Consider the following 12,648-nt stretch of genomic DNA (forward strand, 5'->3'; position numbering starts at 1 on the left):
GTTTAATGTTTAGTTTTGTGTTTAATGTTAGTTCACTTTTAGTGTCAACTGTTAGCTTCTCAAATGTTAGGATTAGTTTACTGTTGTGTGTCAATGCTAGGTTAGAGCCTTAGAGCATTGAGTTGATTGAGAAGTGGGGAGAAACTAGTGCTCACTAGTGACTGTGAGCAAGCTGGTTCTCTTCCCACTCTAGATGAATGCCTAAAGCCATTGCCTTGGCTTTGCTTTTTTTTTTTTTTTTTTTTTACTTCATTGTCAGTTTATCTCCACACTCCTGCCCTTGGCTTGTAGCCTTGGTTTGCAACTATCTCTGTTTTGTTATTACTTGGCTTGCACTGTCACCATTGCTGCTTTCTTTCCTTTCCCTTGCTGTGCACCTGCTCCTGCTGTGCCAGCCACCACTGCTGCTGCAACCTGGTTTCCACTACTTGCTGCTGCTGAAGTCCTTTGCACTGCTGCTGCTTCAAGCCCAGTTTCATCACAAAAGCCCACTGTGGACTTAATCAAAGTCCAGGTGAAAAGCTAGAGCCCAATTCTCAGTTCACTACACTGAGCCCAAGCCCAAATTTAGAAACCTAAGGCCTAGTTCACTGCTAGGCTTAAAAAACCCAAGCCCAAGTTCACAGTTCATCATTCAAAGGCCCAAGGCCTAAAGCACTTCATCATTACAAACAAACCCATTAAGCCCAATTTACTCAAAGGGTATTCAAAGCCCAACAGTTCCAAAGGGTATTCATAACCCATTGGTACCACAACCCTTTGATACCTAAAGCCCAATAGCAATTTAGAGCCCAAATAGCTAGAAACTACAAAACACCCCCAGTCTCTGTGGATCGACCCGTACTTGCACGAGATACAACTGACGACCGTGCACTTGCGGTATTACTGTAGGCCCGTTTCATTTCACTTCAATTTTATACGCTTTCCCGGGTCCACCAAGTTTTTGGCGCCGCTGCCGGGGAAAGCGTATAAAATTGAAGTGAACCAGTTGCATAGCCGTTGCATAGCGTTTGCATCTGCATCTGCTTCACTTCATTTGCTGTTGGACCTGTTGTTCTGAACCAGTTTTTCCTCTGCTGGGATGCCACCAAGGAAAAGAACCAAAGCCCAACTGGGTTTTTGCAACAATATCAGAGCAGCTGGGCTGTGCTTAAAAGGTAACCCATTTAAGAGAACCCGAATTGTGGGCTTCCAATTTTTAATTGTGGGCTTGTAATATTAAAGCCAATTTTTGGGCTTTTTATTTTCTGTTGGGTTTGTAATTAATTTTTGTGGGCTTGTTTGTTTAATTTGTGGGCTTGTTTAAATTCTTTCATTGGACTTGTATTTTGGACTCTGGGTTTAAACCCAGCTGAGCTTGTAACCGATTGTGGGCTTGTTTCCACTCAAGAGTGGACCTCGAAACCAAAGTTTTAAAACAAACGTCGGGCCTTAACCAACTGGGCCAAATTAAACTTTCAAAATTAAAACTTAGTGTTTCGTGGGCGCAGCCTTCCTCCCATTCCATTAGAGGACCAACAGTGGGCTTGCTCCCAATTTCAAAAACCAAAAATTTCTCCCATAAAACCAAAGTTTTCCAAATGTTCCCTAAAAAACCAAAATTTTTTTTTTCCCATCAAAGCCAAATGTCTCCCGACAAAACCAAATTTTTCCCAAAAAGTCCAATCCCATTAAAAACCAAATTTTCTTGTAGATAATGTGTTAGTTAAAATTCCTTTTGTATATATTTTGTGCTCATCCATTGTGACTCCGAATATGTTGGAGTTTTGCCTTGGATAACGGAGTTTTAATTCTGCTTTCGCCGAAATCGGGTATTCTCTCTCCTTTTACTCTACTCAGCATGTCCCTTTCCATATGTTGCATTCTAATTCTTTCCATATTTTTAAACATTGAGGACAATGTTTACTTTAGGTTTGGGGGTATAGAGTAGATACCACGATAATATGCTATAATTGAAATCGAACTCCTTCTTCTTTTGAAAAAATCAAAAAAATTCATAAAAAAATAAAAAATTGAAAAAAAAAACATAAAAATGGAGCTCATTTACCTTGAAATGTTGACTCTTGTGCAAATATGTATTTTTATTAGGAGTCTTAGTCTAGATATTTAGGCACCCTGATTCTAGCACAATTCACATAGTGATAAGAAATTTGCACGCGCACGATCTACCAATACATGTATGGCCTCGATCTTCAAGGTGTTTGATAGGAAGTTACGATTGCCAATCACTTTAGAATACTGAACGAAACTTGACTAGCTTGTTCTTTGGTTGGTTGGGATAGAAGGTGGAGGTTACATTAAGAAAGACAACCATCGAATTTAACTGGGTGCATCAAAAAGGGCTACCTCTTGCAAAGTGTCATGTAATCTTTTGTTTCCTTTTGTATATGTATCAAAAGTGTTTCTATGTTAAAAAAAAAAAAAAAAAAAAAAAACGATGTATATTTAGAAAAAAAAAATACAAAAAATACAAAAAAAAAAAATCAAGTATTTATCAATTCCATTCTCTCTTGTTCCAAAAATAAAAGAGAGTAGTCAATGTAAATAAGAGTCATGTAAAGAGTCATCTTTTGTGTTTTATTGTAATAAGCAAGGAAGGGTGTATGCCATTGATGTACAACGCGAGTAATTGTGAAATACCTCCAACTCATTCACAATTCTCGTAAAGTCCGGACAGCTAGCTAGATTTCGACCTTGGTTCTTAGCCTGAGAAACTATCTCTTGGTGATTAGTAGTCATAACTTCAGATCTTTCTTTACACATGTGTAGATACACTTTACACTCTTATCACATGTCTTTTTTTGTTATCAATGCTAGGATTGTGCCTTTGATAGCTAGATTGACATCTCCATTTTGATGTGAGCTTAAACTGACTTGCACATGTCACATTTGATGGAATCTGAGCTTATATTTTGACCTAGAACTTTGTAGGTACGTTCTAAGAAAACCTTCACGAGACTTCAACTCGTCCACTAGGGACACTTAGTGGTTTAAAAGGCTTAGTGCATACGCTAAATGCATTCGAGAGACCATCGACAGTGGTATAGTTAGGATTTCCTTAGTTTTGTTTTACTTGAGGACAAGTAAAATTCAGGTTTGGGGGTATTTGATGGTGCCAAATATTTTATATATTTGTCCCTTTTTATTGGCAATTAACTCATCTTTTGTGCATTAATTCTACATTTTATCCCATATTCTGTATTTTCATTGTTTTCAAGAATAAATATTTTTCTTACTTAATCTTGCATTTTTAGGTAATAAATGAAGTTCGGATGAGTCGCGGAGCAAAAAGAGCAAAAAAGTAGTGAAAAGCCGGGAAGAATTACGCAAGGAAGCCGTAAAGAATGGAGCGCACGTCCAAAAAGTTAGGAATGGGCTCAAGAAGGAAGAATTGTTCTTAAAGAAGATATGGGCTTGGCATACCCAAGGCCCAAAACCCTCACCCAAACCCATTTTCTATAACCAAAACCGCCTCCATTCTCAGCCGTCAGATTGGATCCAACTCATCATCCTACGGTCGCTCATTCATAGAGCATCAAAATCTGAAGTCTCTGCCAAACACCACAGCGCTTAAATTCCAAGCCTTCAGATTAGATTGTATTTGAATCCAACGGTCTCTCCTATGCCTGTTCATCAAAATTAGATACTCCCGTTTTACACTACAGTACCTAACATCATCTAGCACCGTTGACTTTGTTGTATTTCACAATCCAACGGTCGAAGTGATTCATCTCTCATACCACCGTTAGATCTACCAACCATCTTCGTATCCAACGTCTTTCACACGCTGATCATCAGATTCTTCTGTTCCGCCTCACACCTAAAAGACCTAACCCTATACCCTAAAATCTATCGACTTCTCTTTCATTTCCTTCTTCTTCTTCTCTTTCTCTCCACCTCCTCTCTGCAACACCCATTCCGCCACCATCACCTCCACCTGCTACTTCCACTGCCATCGCCACCACCTACACCAACTGCCACCAACTACCCCCCATATCTGCAAAAACCCATCCACCTAGACTTTATTGTTTCATCAAACCCACACTCACGCCTCTGAACCCTAGGGTGTGGAGTTGATGAAGTAATTCATGCTAGACACAGCAGCAGGAGCGTGAGAAGAATCAGAGCAGAGAGATAAAGCATGGGTCGACGATGTGGTGAAGACCTGTCAACCAAATTAGGTAAAAAAATAAAACCCTAGGTCTGTAAAATTAGGGTTTTTAATTTAGGGTTCACAGGCCCCTTTTTGTATAAATTGAACACAAGGGTGTCGAATAGAAGGCATCTCTGGACTAGCCAGTGTATCCCCATGAGGGCTGGACTAGCCAGTTCCTCTTGGGTAGATTTTTCTTCCCTGTTTTGTATTTGTAGATTTAATTTTAATTTGCAATTTTAATTCCAAATTCAGTTTTAGTTTATCTTGTTTCAATTCATGTTTTGCTATCCAGGTTTTTCCATGTTCTGTGTATTGTTCAGTTTCTCCATTTGATGTAATGTTTTGTACTGTTTCTGTTATGAATGTTCTGAATCCCAAATGCTAGGACTAGATGAAATTATGAACCAGCTGAGATAGTCTTCATCATGTGCAGCTCATGTTCAGTGTTGCTAAGCCCTTAGACTAGTTGTGCTTTAATCAGACAATTAGCACTTTGGTAATTATCTTAGCTGTGAGTAGAATATCCCTTAGGTTAATGGTGGATTCAACATCCTAGTGTTTTTTCATCACTCTTGTTTACTGTCTCCCTTCATTGCTGTTTTCTCAATAGTTCACTGATAGTTTATTGTTAGTTTTGTGTTTAATGTTTAGTTTTGTGTTTAATGTTAGTTCACTTTTAGTGTCAACTGTTAGCTTCTCAAATGTTAGGATTAGTTACTGTTGTGTCTCAATGCTAGGTTAGAGCCTTAGAGCATTGAGTTGATTGAGCAGTGGGGAGAAACTAGTGCTCACTAGTGACTGTGAGCAAGCTGGTTCTCTTCCCACTCTAGATGAATGCCTAAAGCCATTGCCTTGGCTTTGCTTTTTTTTTTTTTTTTTTTTTTTTTTTTTTTTTTTTTTTTTTTTTTTTTTTTTTTTTTTTTTTTTTTTTTTTTTTTACTTCATTGTCAGTTTATCTCCACACTCCTGCCCTTGGCTTGTAGCCTTGGTTTGCAACTATCTCTGTTTTGTTATTACTTGGCTTGCACTGTCACCATTGCTGCTTTCTTTCCTTTCCCTTGCTGTGCACCTGCTCCTGCTGTGCCAGCCACCACTGCTGCTGCAACCTGGTTTCCACTACTTGCTGCTGCTGAAGTCCTTTGCAATGCTGCTGCTTCAAGCCCAGTTTCATCACAAAAGCCCACTGTGGACTTAATCAAAGTCCAGGTGAAAATATAGAGCCCAATTCTCAGTTCACTACACTGAGCCCAAGCCCAAATTTAGAAACCTAAGGCCTAGTTCACTGCCAGGCTTAAAAAACCCAAGCCCAAGTTCACAGTTCATTATTCAAAGGCCCAAGGCCTAAAGCACTTCATCATTACAAACAAACCCATTAAGCCCAATTTACTCAAAGGGTATTCAAAGCCCAACAGTTCCAAAGGGTATTCATAACCCATTGGTACCACAACCCTTTGATACCTAAAGCCCAATAGCAATTTAGAGCCCAAATAGCTAGAAACTACAAAACACCCCCAGTCTCTGTGGATCGACCCGTACTTGCACGAGCTACAACTGACGACCGTGCACTTGCGGTATTACTGTAGGCCCGTTTCATTTCACTTCAATTTTATACGCTTTCCCGGGTCCACCATGGGTGCTGTGTGCTGTTGCCGTGGGTTTGAAACCAGCAAGATATTGAAGGATACATGTTGTCTATGGTGAGGGTTTGGTACAGTTCTAGCAGCGAGAAAAGAAGGAAGAAAAGGGTGCAGAGTGATTCGCAAATTTGGTTAGTGCTGTGGAAGATTTGGTCAAGGCTAAACAACAAGAACATAACCAGCTGCAGCTGCTTGACCGCACCTTTTCCTTGCTAGTTTGCTGTGCGTTTGTGGGATGAGTACAAGGGTTGTTTGCAGCGGATGTGGCGTTAGTTAGAAGCCAGTAGGGTGAGCTAACTTGGGTACCAATTTGTTTCAGCATCGGATAGAGTTTGGGTCCTTGAAAATAGCTAAGAAAGAGTGTAGATGCCGTCAGTTTTATGAAATGAATGGCTGCAGATTGGTGATGTTTAGTGTTTGTATCAATCAAGGATTGTTGGAGGCGGTTTATGGTGCGACATTACAGGGTTTAGCACATCAGGTTTTGAAAGAAGAAGCATTATCAACGACAACTTGGTTTGCTTCCAGGATTTGACTTGAATCTATGATGTTTTATTCTACGTCTGCAACAATGGATATGAGGGTGTGCTTGTTGTCCGAGATTGAAGAGTCTGATTTTTGTCGAGATATAGATGGGGAGCTGTGAAGTTGGTGGATAGTTATGCATGACACGTTGTTATGACTGCATAACATGTCAAGATCAGATTTGGTTTTTAGTCTGTTGGGTGTTGTTTAAGTTGTTATGCAGCTATGAAAATGGATGCATAACCTGTTATGCATCTACAAAATTTGTTGCATAACTTGTTATGCAGTCCAGAAAACGGTTGCATAACACGTTATGCATCAACTTTTTCGTCATTATTGAAACCAACAAAAACAAAGACTGCACAACTTGTCATGCACCTACAATAATATCTGCATAACATGTTATGCAATCGTGAAAATTGATGCATAACCTGTTATGCATCCGAAAATATGGCTGCATAATGCATTATGCATCGAGAAATTTGTTGCACAATCTTTTATGCGTCGATAAAATAGATGCATAACCTGTTATGCATCCGAAAATATGTTTGCATAATGCATTATGCATCAATTTTTTATGTACACACTAAAATCAACCAAAACAATGGCTACATAACTTGTTATAGATGCATAACTTTGTTATGCATATGCATAATTTGTTATGCAGTCGAGAAAATGGTTGCATAATTCGTTATGCGTCTGCAGAATGTGTTATGCATCTTTTTTGGTGGCTGCATAATGGTTATGTAGTCAGTTTTCGAAATTTTGCCTAAAATGATGATCACCTCCGATTTTTTTCATGAAAAACAAAAATTTAATATTGTTGTTTGTACTCGTTGCGTAGCTCTCTTAAAAAGATTTCCAACGATATAAAATTTGTAAAATTCCAAGTCGCGGATTTTTATATATGTTATATCCAAATTGCGTTGTCAATTATACCCCTGATGCATAACCCGTCATGCGGATGCATAATCCGTCATGCAAACATTTTTAATAATTTCATATAATTATGGGTGTCACGGTACCTAAAATTAATTGTGGGCCTGAAAATGAGAATTTTTTTTTTTGGGGTCTCCCCCTAATTTCCCCAAGCTTAAACCTAGTTACTCCTTGTAGACCGCCCCCCTTTCTTCTCCTCGCTGCTGGCTTAAATAACACCTTAGGTCTCCTCTTGTGTTGGAGGCAGCAACAAAGCCCAGTCCATTCACAGCCTCCACTTCCTACATTCAGGCCCTTCCAAAGTCTCGCCACCAGCACCAGCTCCCATATCTAGCCACAGCACATCACCTTCAAGTACAGGCCATTAGCAGACTCCGTCAACAGTACCCAACTCCGATCTTTTCTCCCTGAACTTCAGTTCACAATCGAACCAACACCAGCAACAATTACTTCTTATCATTTATCTCAGGACTTCAGCTAGCCCCAATTCCATCGATACTGTCAATCGTCATTTAATCCAAACCATATCTGGGCAGAACCCATTGCAGACGCTGCTATTGACAACAGCACAGATCGAGCCCAACATCGAAGCAATCATCATTCAAACCTCATGAAAAACCCCACTGATCTGTTGTTGATAATACCCATCGGAGTACATCAAATTGAGATACAAATTCAGTCGATTCCACGACGCAAAACTCAATCAACACCAATGCTTCTAAACAAGAATCCACAGATCCATTTACATCTTTAGAACTGCTGCAACATCCACCATTAGCCAACACCAAAATTAGGTCGAAACCCATCGTATAAATCACCACTGACTGCACTCTCATTCCTTGGTAAACAAGCATACTACCCCAACCATTCTTCACTGTTAACTTCCCTCCAATACTTAAGAACAGGTACCCCATTTTCATTTCAAATTGGATTCAGTAATTAGCTCACGATCCCGACTTGGCTGCTCTTTGTCGCTGGTTCATCTTCATACCCAACTGGTTCTCAATCCTCTTCTTTCACTGCTTTATTTATTGGAGATAAATCTTGAACAATTTATGCCCTAAATCAAGTACTGGTGCTGCTGCTGTTGTTTCGTGATAAGAATTCAGGTTCCATCGGCGAAGAGAGAACGACAGACGAGAAAGAAGAAGATGGCAGCTGGTTGGAGAATTCACAAATACCATTTCTGCTCAGATCCCTTTTCTGTCATATTATGATTCTATGAACACACCTCGCCTAGGAGAAATGAGAGCGTCTTCTTCTTGTTTTGATCGAACAAGATGTGATGAAAATGATTCCACGTCCACCTCCTTAGCCACCAGTGGGCTGGGCTAATTTGAACAAGCAAAGACAACTCTTGTTTTTCATAACATGCATGAGATGGCTTGAGCCTCTAGTGGTGCTAATATATAGCAATACCAGGCCAGCCACATAAGGTTATTTTGCAGCCAGTGACTTTGCTCATTTTTGTGGCAAACGTCATTTTGTCTCCAATTAAGCCATTTATTCTTCGGGCAAACGGTTTTTCTTGTAATTCTTGTAAATGACCTAAAACAATATTATTAGCTAGCTAACGAGACCTAGCTAGTGTAAATGCGGGTATAAAAGTGTTGCACTTGCGTGCTTATCAAGATAATGCAATTGTATTGAAGCCAAAGCAAGATGCTGGAATTGCATTGAAACCAAAGCAAGAAGTGGCTGCTTAATCTGTCGCTCAAGTTGTGCGTAAGAAGTGAGTTTCTTCAAAATCTTAATATGAATGAGGTTGTTGTGATTTGGATATAGGTTCAAGTTTTGAGGTCTTCCAGCATATTACTTGCATTTCGTCACCGTTTAAACCTTTTGAGTTCCTTTATAAGTTTTCGCAACTGCTTCCCTTTGATGTTTAGATTTGTAAGTGACAGTAGGAATATTTTCTTATGCTTTATGCTCAGTAAATGGATATATGTTTCCAGTAGATTAATGTGTTTATACCTTTAATATTGAGTTCAAATGACATTTTGGTATTGGAACCCTCATGGTCTGAGTTTAGTTAAAACTAGGCTTTGTTCAGATGACATTTAGCTTCCATTATTTTCAGTCTCTTCAACTTGTTCATCTGTGGTTTGTTCTATGGATTGTGAGAGTATTTATTGACCATGTCCAAGATTATGCTTGGTTTTCGTTCTTTCTGTTAAAACTGGTGATAGATCTAAGATCAAGTTTCGGGGTTCTTAGAGCTGGTGATAAGTTTCTCTGTTTTTTTTCAAAGGAAAAGTTATTGTTACTGATAGCTTGGCAGGACACTGCTATTATTGAGGTACATAGAGTCATTGATCTTAAACGATACATTTTCTTTTGTAGGAAGAAACTGTAGCTTGTTATGTATCCTAAATAACTCTTTAAGGGCAAACGACGGTTCACCGAATTAAGTTGTCTGCTTGAACTGGTTTTAAATTGAGTAAGATCCACTTGAGACCTACAAAGCATGGAATAGAACTTGTTTCTACGATTGTGGATTATTTTGCTTTTTCGTTTTAAAGTTCATGATACTTCAGGTCGGTTCACCAATTCTATGGATTGTTCTCTTTCGCTGGATCTCTCAACGATGTATAATATCTTTTCTTTGCACTTGTAATTTGTAATTTGTAATTTTTGTTCTGCTCTTAGAGTAATATGTGATTGCGAGTTAGGTCACATATGTTATAAGACTGTTTCATCTCTTGTTTGTGGTTCTTACTATTGTACTTTGTTTTAATGCAGTTGGAAGCAGCTGAAATATCTTATTTGGTATGTGGGGTTTTTCGTATTAGAAGAGATTTTTGTAAGCAATCCCTGATATTCTTTTGCATATATTTAGTTACTCAAATTATCTATATACAATAATTGCAGACCTGCATAAATTGTCAATGAGATACACATACAGGTTAAACGGTAAGGAGATAACTTCTTTTTCTTAAAGTTACATGCCAAAGACCACTAGATTAAGAATTGGACATCTAGCAGACTACTTGTATCGAAATCTACCTGTTAGGTAGGTTTTGTTAATGAATGTCGATTATAAATAAAACTCATTTTCTGTTTACAGGTGTTTTTAATGTAATTGAGTTGTATGAAAAATTTAGGCTCCATGTGACTTCATATGCTTTAGCAGATACCCCATTTTACACAATCTATGTACTAAGAAATTTTTCCTGGTTGAATTTTTCTTATCTCATAATTAATGATCTTCTTAACCTTTCTTACTTTTTGCTTCTCAGACGCTTAAGGAGGCATGAAGTGTTTTCCAATAAGGTTATTGTTGGGAGCACAAGCGTAGAGCTACTGTTTACAAGTGCAACAAGGTTATTTCTCGGTGTGGTTGAATTGTACTTTTGTTCAGTCATAATTTTGAAGCTTATGATCTTTGTACAACTTTAGTTCATACTATATATTTCTTTCCAAGTATTTTTTTTTGTTTCTTCGGTTTTTGGATGGATAATTTTGTATTGAGCAATGAACATGAATGATTTCAAATTTGTAATAAAATTACTAGTTGATTTGAGTCTAATGATACTTTGGGTAATTAATAAAGAGTATTCTACTGTTTCCTTGAAGATTCTATTTCATTTTCAGATTTATTAAAAAAAAAAAAAATCGCGTCCTGAATCAGTTGAATGAAAATCAGATGCACCAAATATGAATCTGACTGAATTTCAAATTCACAAAATCTGAATCAGTGGCATGAAAATGTCATGGAAGATATTATTGTATTTAACACCCAATAGTCGTGGTACTAAGCGCTTCCTAAATGACAAACATCATCTGATATTGTATTTTACATACAATAATCGTGGTACTTAATAACAGATTCTATACGTGATTTTAAGTCACAAATTTTATTCGTCATATTTAATAACGTTTTCTGTTTGTCATTTATAAAGAGTCACACCAAATATAAAACGGTTCGTATAACAGGTGAAAACTGTGATAAATCGTGTTTAATAACAGACTTCAATCGTCATTTATAGCCCCTTCTGGACTAGTGGGAGATTGATAAAGGCTTACCATTGCCAACCATAACTCTTTCCTTGCCACCATAAGGAGAAGCCTTTTGCATTAAGTTTTGATCATGTGTCTAGTAGCACCAGAATCAGACAGCCAAGTAGAGCCATAAGCACCAGAACTTCAAGAAGGATCACTCATTGTAGGATTTTGCATTGTCATACTAGAAAAAGCTTGATCCATAGTAGCTATATTTGCAGAAGGATCCATATAATGAAAACCATCTTCTTCTGAAGCAATATATGCAGAGTGATTGTTATTTTGCTTCTTATCTGAAGCATATCTATAATAGCACCTATTTGCAAAGTGACCAAATTTTCTGCATATTTGACACTCAACTTTGGAAAAATCAATCTGTGTTCTTCTACCACCAGAATTTGAAGGACCGCCCATTTTTGGAACTCCACCAGAATAGCCACCATTGTAACCACCTTGTGAATTAGAATTTGAAGAGGAACCAGATTGAAATTGACTATTCACAAAGTTATTGGGATTGAATTTTGGTTTATTTTTATTACCACCACCAAAGTTATTACCATTTCGACTGTAAAAAGCTGAAGGATGTTGTGAATCAAAATTGATAGACATATCTTGTTCTTTATCAAGTAACCACTGCTCATGATTCATTAGACGAGGTTTGAGTTCAGCAAAGGTGAAAGGTGTTTCTCTATTATTCGCGGAGATGACAAAATTATCATATGCTCTTCCCAGACCATTAAGAACATACATTGTAAGAAAAGTTTCACTCACTCTTTCACCAATAGCCGCTAGAGAATCACCCAGGGATTTAACATTGTGCAAGTAAACAAGAATTGACAAATTTCCTTTTCTAACACCACTCAATTGATTGTGAAGCATAGTTCTACGAGCAGAGAATTGATTTCTAAAGCTAGTTTGCAAGTAAAGTCATATTTCTCTAGCATAAGAAATACCAATAACATCACCTGAGATAGTATCCGTAAACGTAGCTTTGAAACAGCTTGCAACAATCCGATCAACCTTGCGCCAATACAGCCACATAGGATTAGTAACAACAGATCCATCAACGAAAATTTATTTAGGTGGCTCATGAATTTCACCATCAACATATCCAAACAAATCAATGGAGATTAAAATTGACTCGAACAGATCTCGCCAGATAAGTTAATTATCAGGACCAAGTTTTGCTGAAACAAAATTGGTGATATTGGTAAAAGGTAAAGAGAATTGAAGAGGGGGATCTGATTGATTTTCAGCGGAAGGATTTGATTATGTTCCCCATGGATTTTCAGTAAAATTGTTGTTGTTGTTGTGAAGATTGTGTTGTTCCATACTTCGAGTAGTTGCCATTAAAGAAATTGATGAAGAATCAAAGAAAATGATGAAAAG

At 37.9% G+C, this 12,648-nt stretch overlaps 1 protein-coding gene across 1 annotated transcript; it reads right to left on the reverse strand.

Moving 5' to 3' along the window:
• Positions 1-11,403: 11,403 nt before the first annotated feature.
• On the reverse strand, positions 11,404-12,138 carry LOC113325254. Its single transcript, XM_026573458.1, has one exon. The coding sequence runs from the start codon at positions 12,136-12,138 to the stop codon at positions 11,404-11,406; it is 735 nt and encodes a 244-aa protein (XP_026429243.1).
• Positions 12,139-12,648: the final 510 nt, after the last annotated feature.

Source organism: Papaver somniferum, chromosome 11 (assembly GCF_003573695.1).
Source record: "Papaver somniferum cultivar HN1 chromosome 11, ASM357369v1, whole genome shotgun sequence".
In the NCBI taxonomy this organism is placed as follows: domain Eukaryota; kingdom Viridiplantae; phylum Streptophyta; class Magnoliopsida; order Ranunculales; family Papaveraceae; genus Papaver; species Papaver somniferum.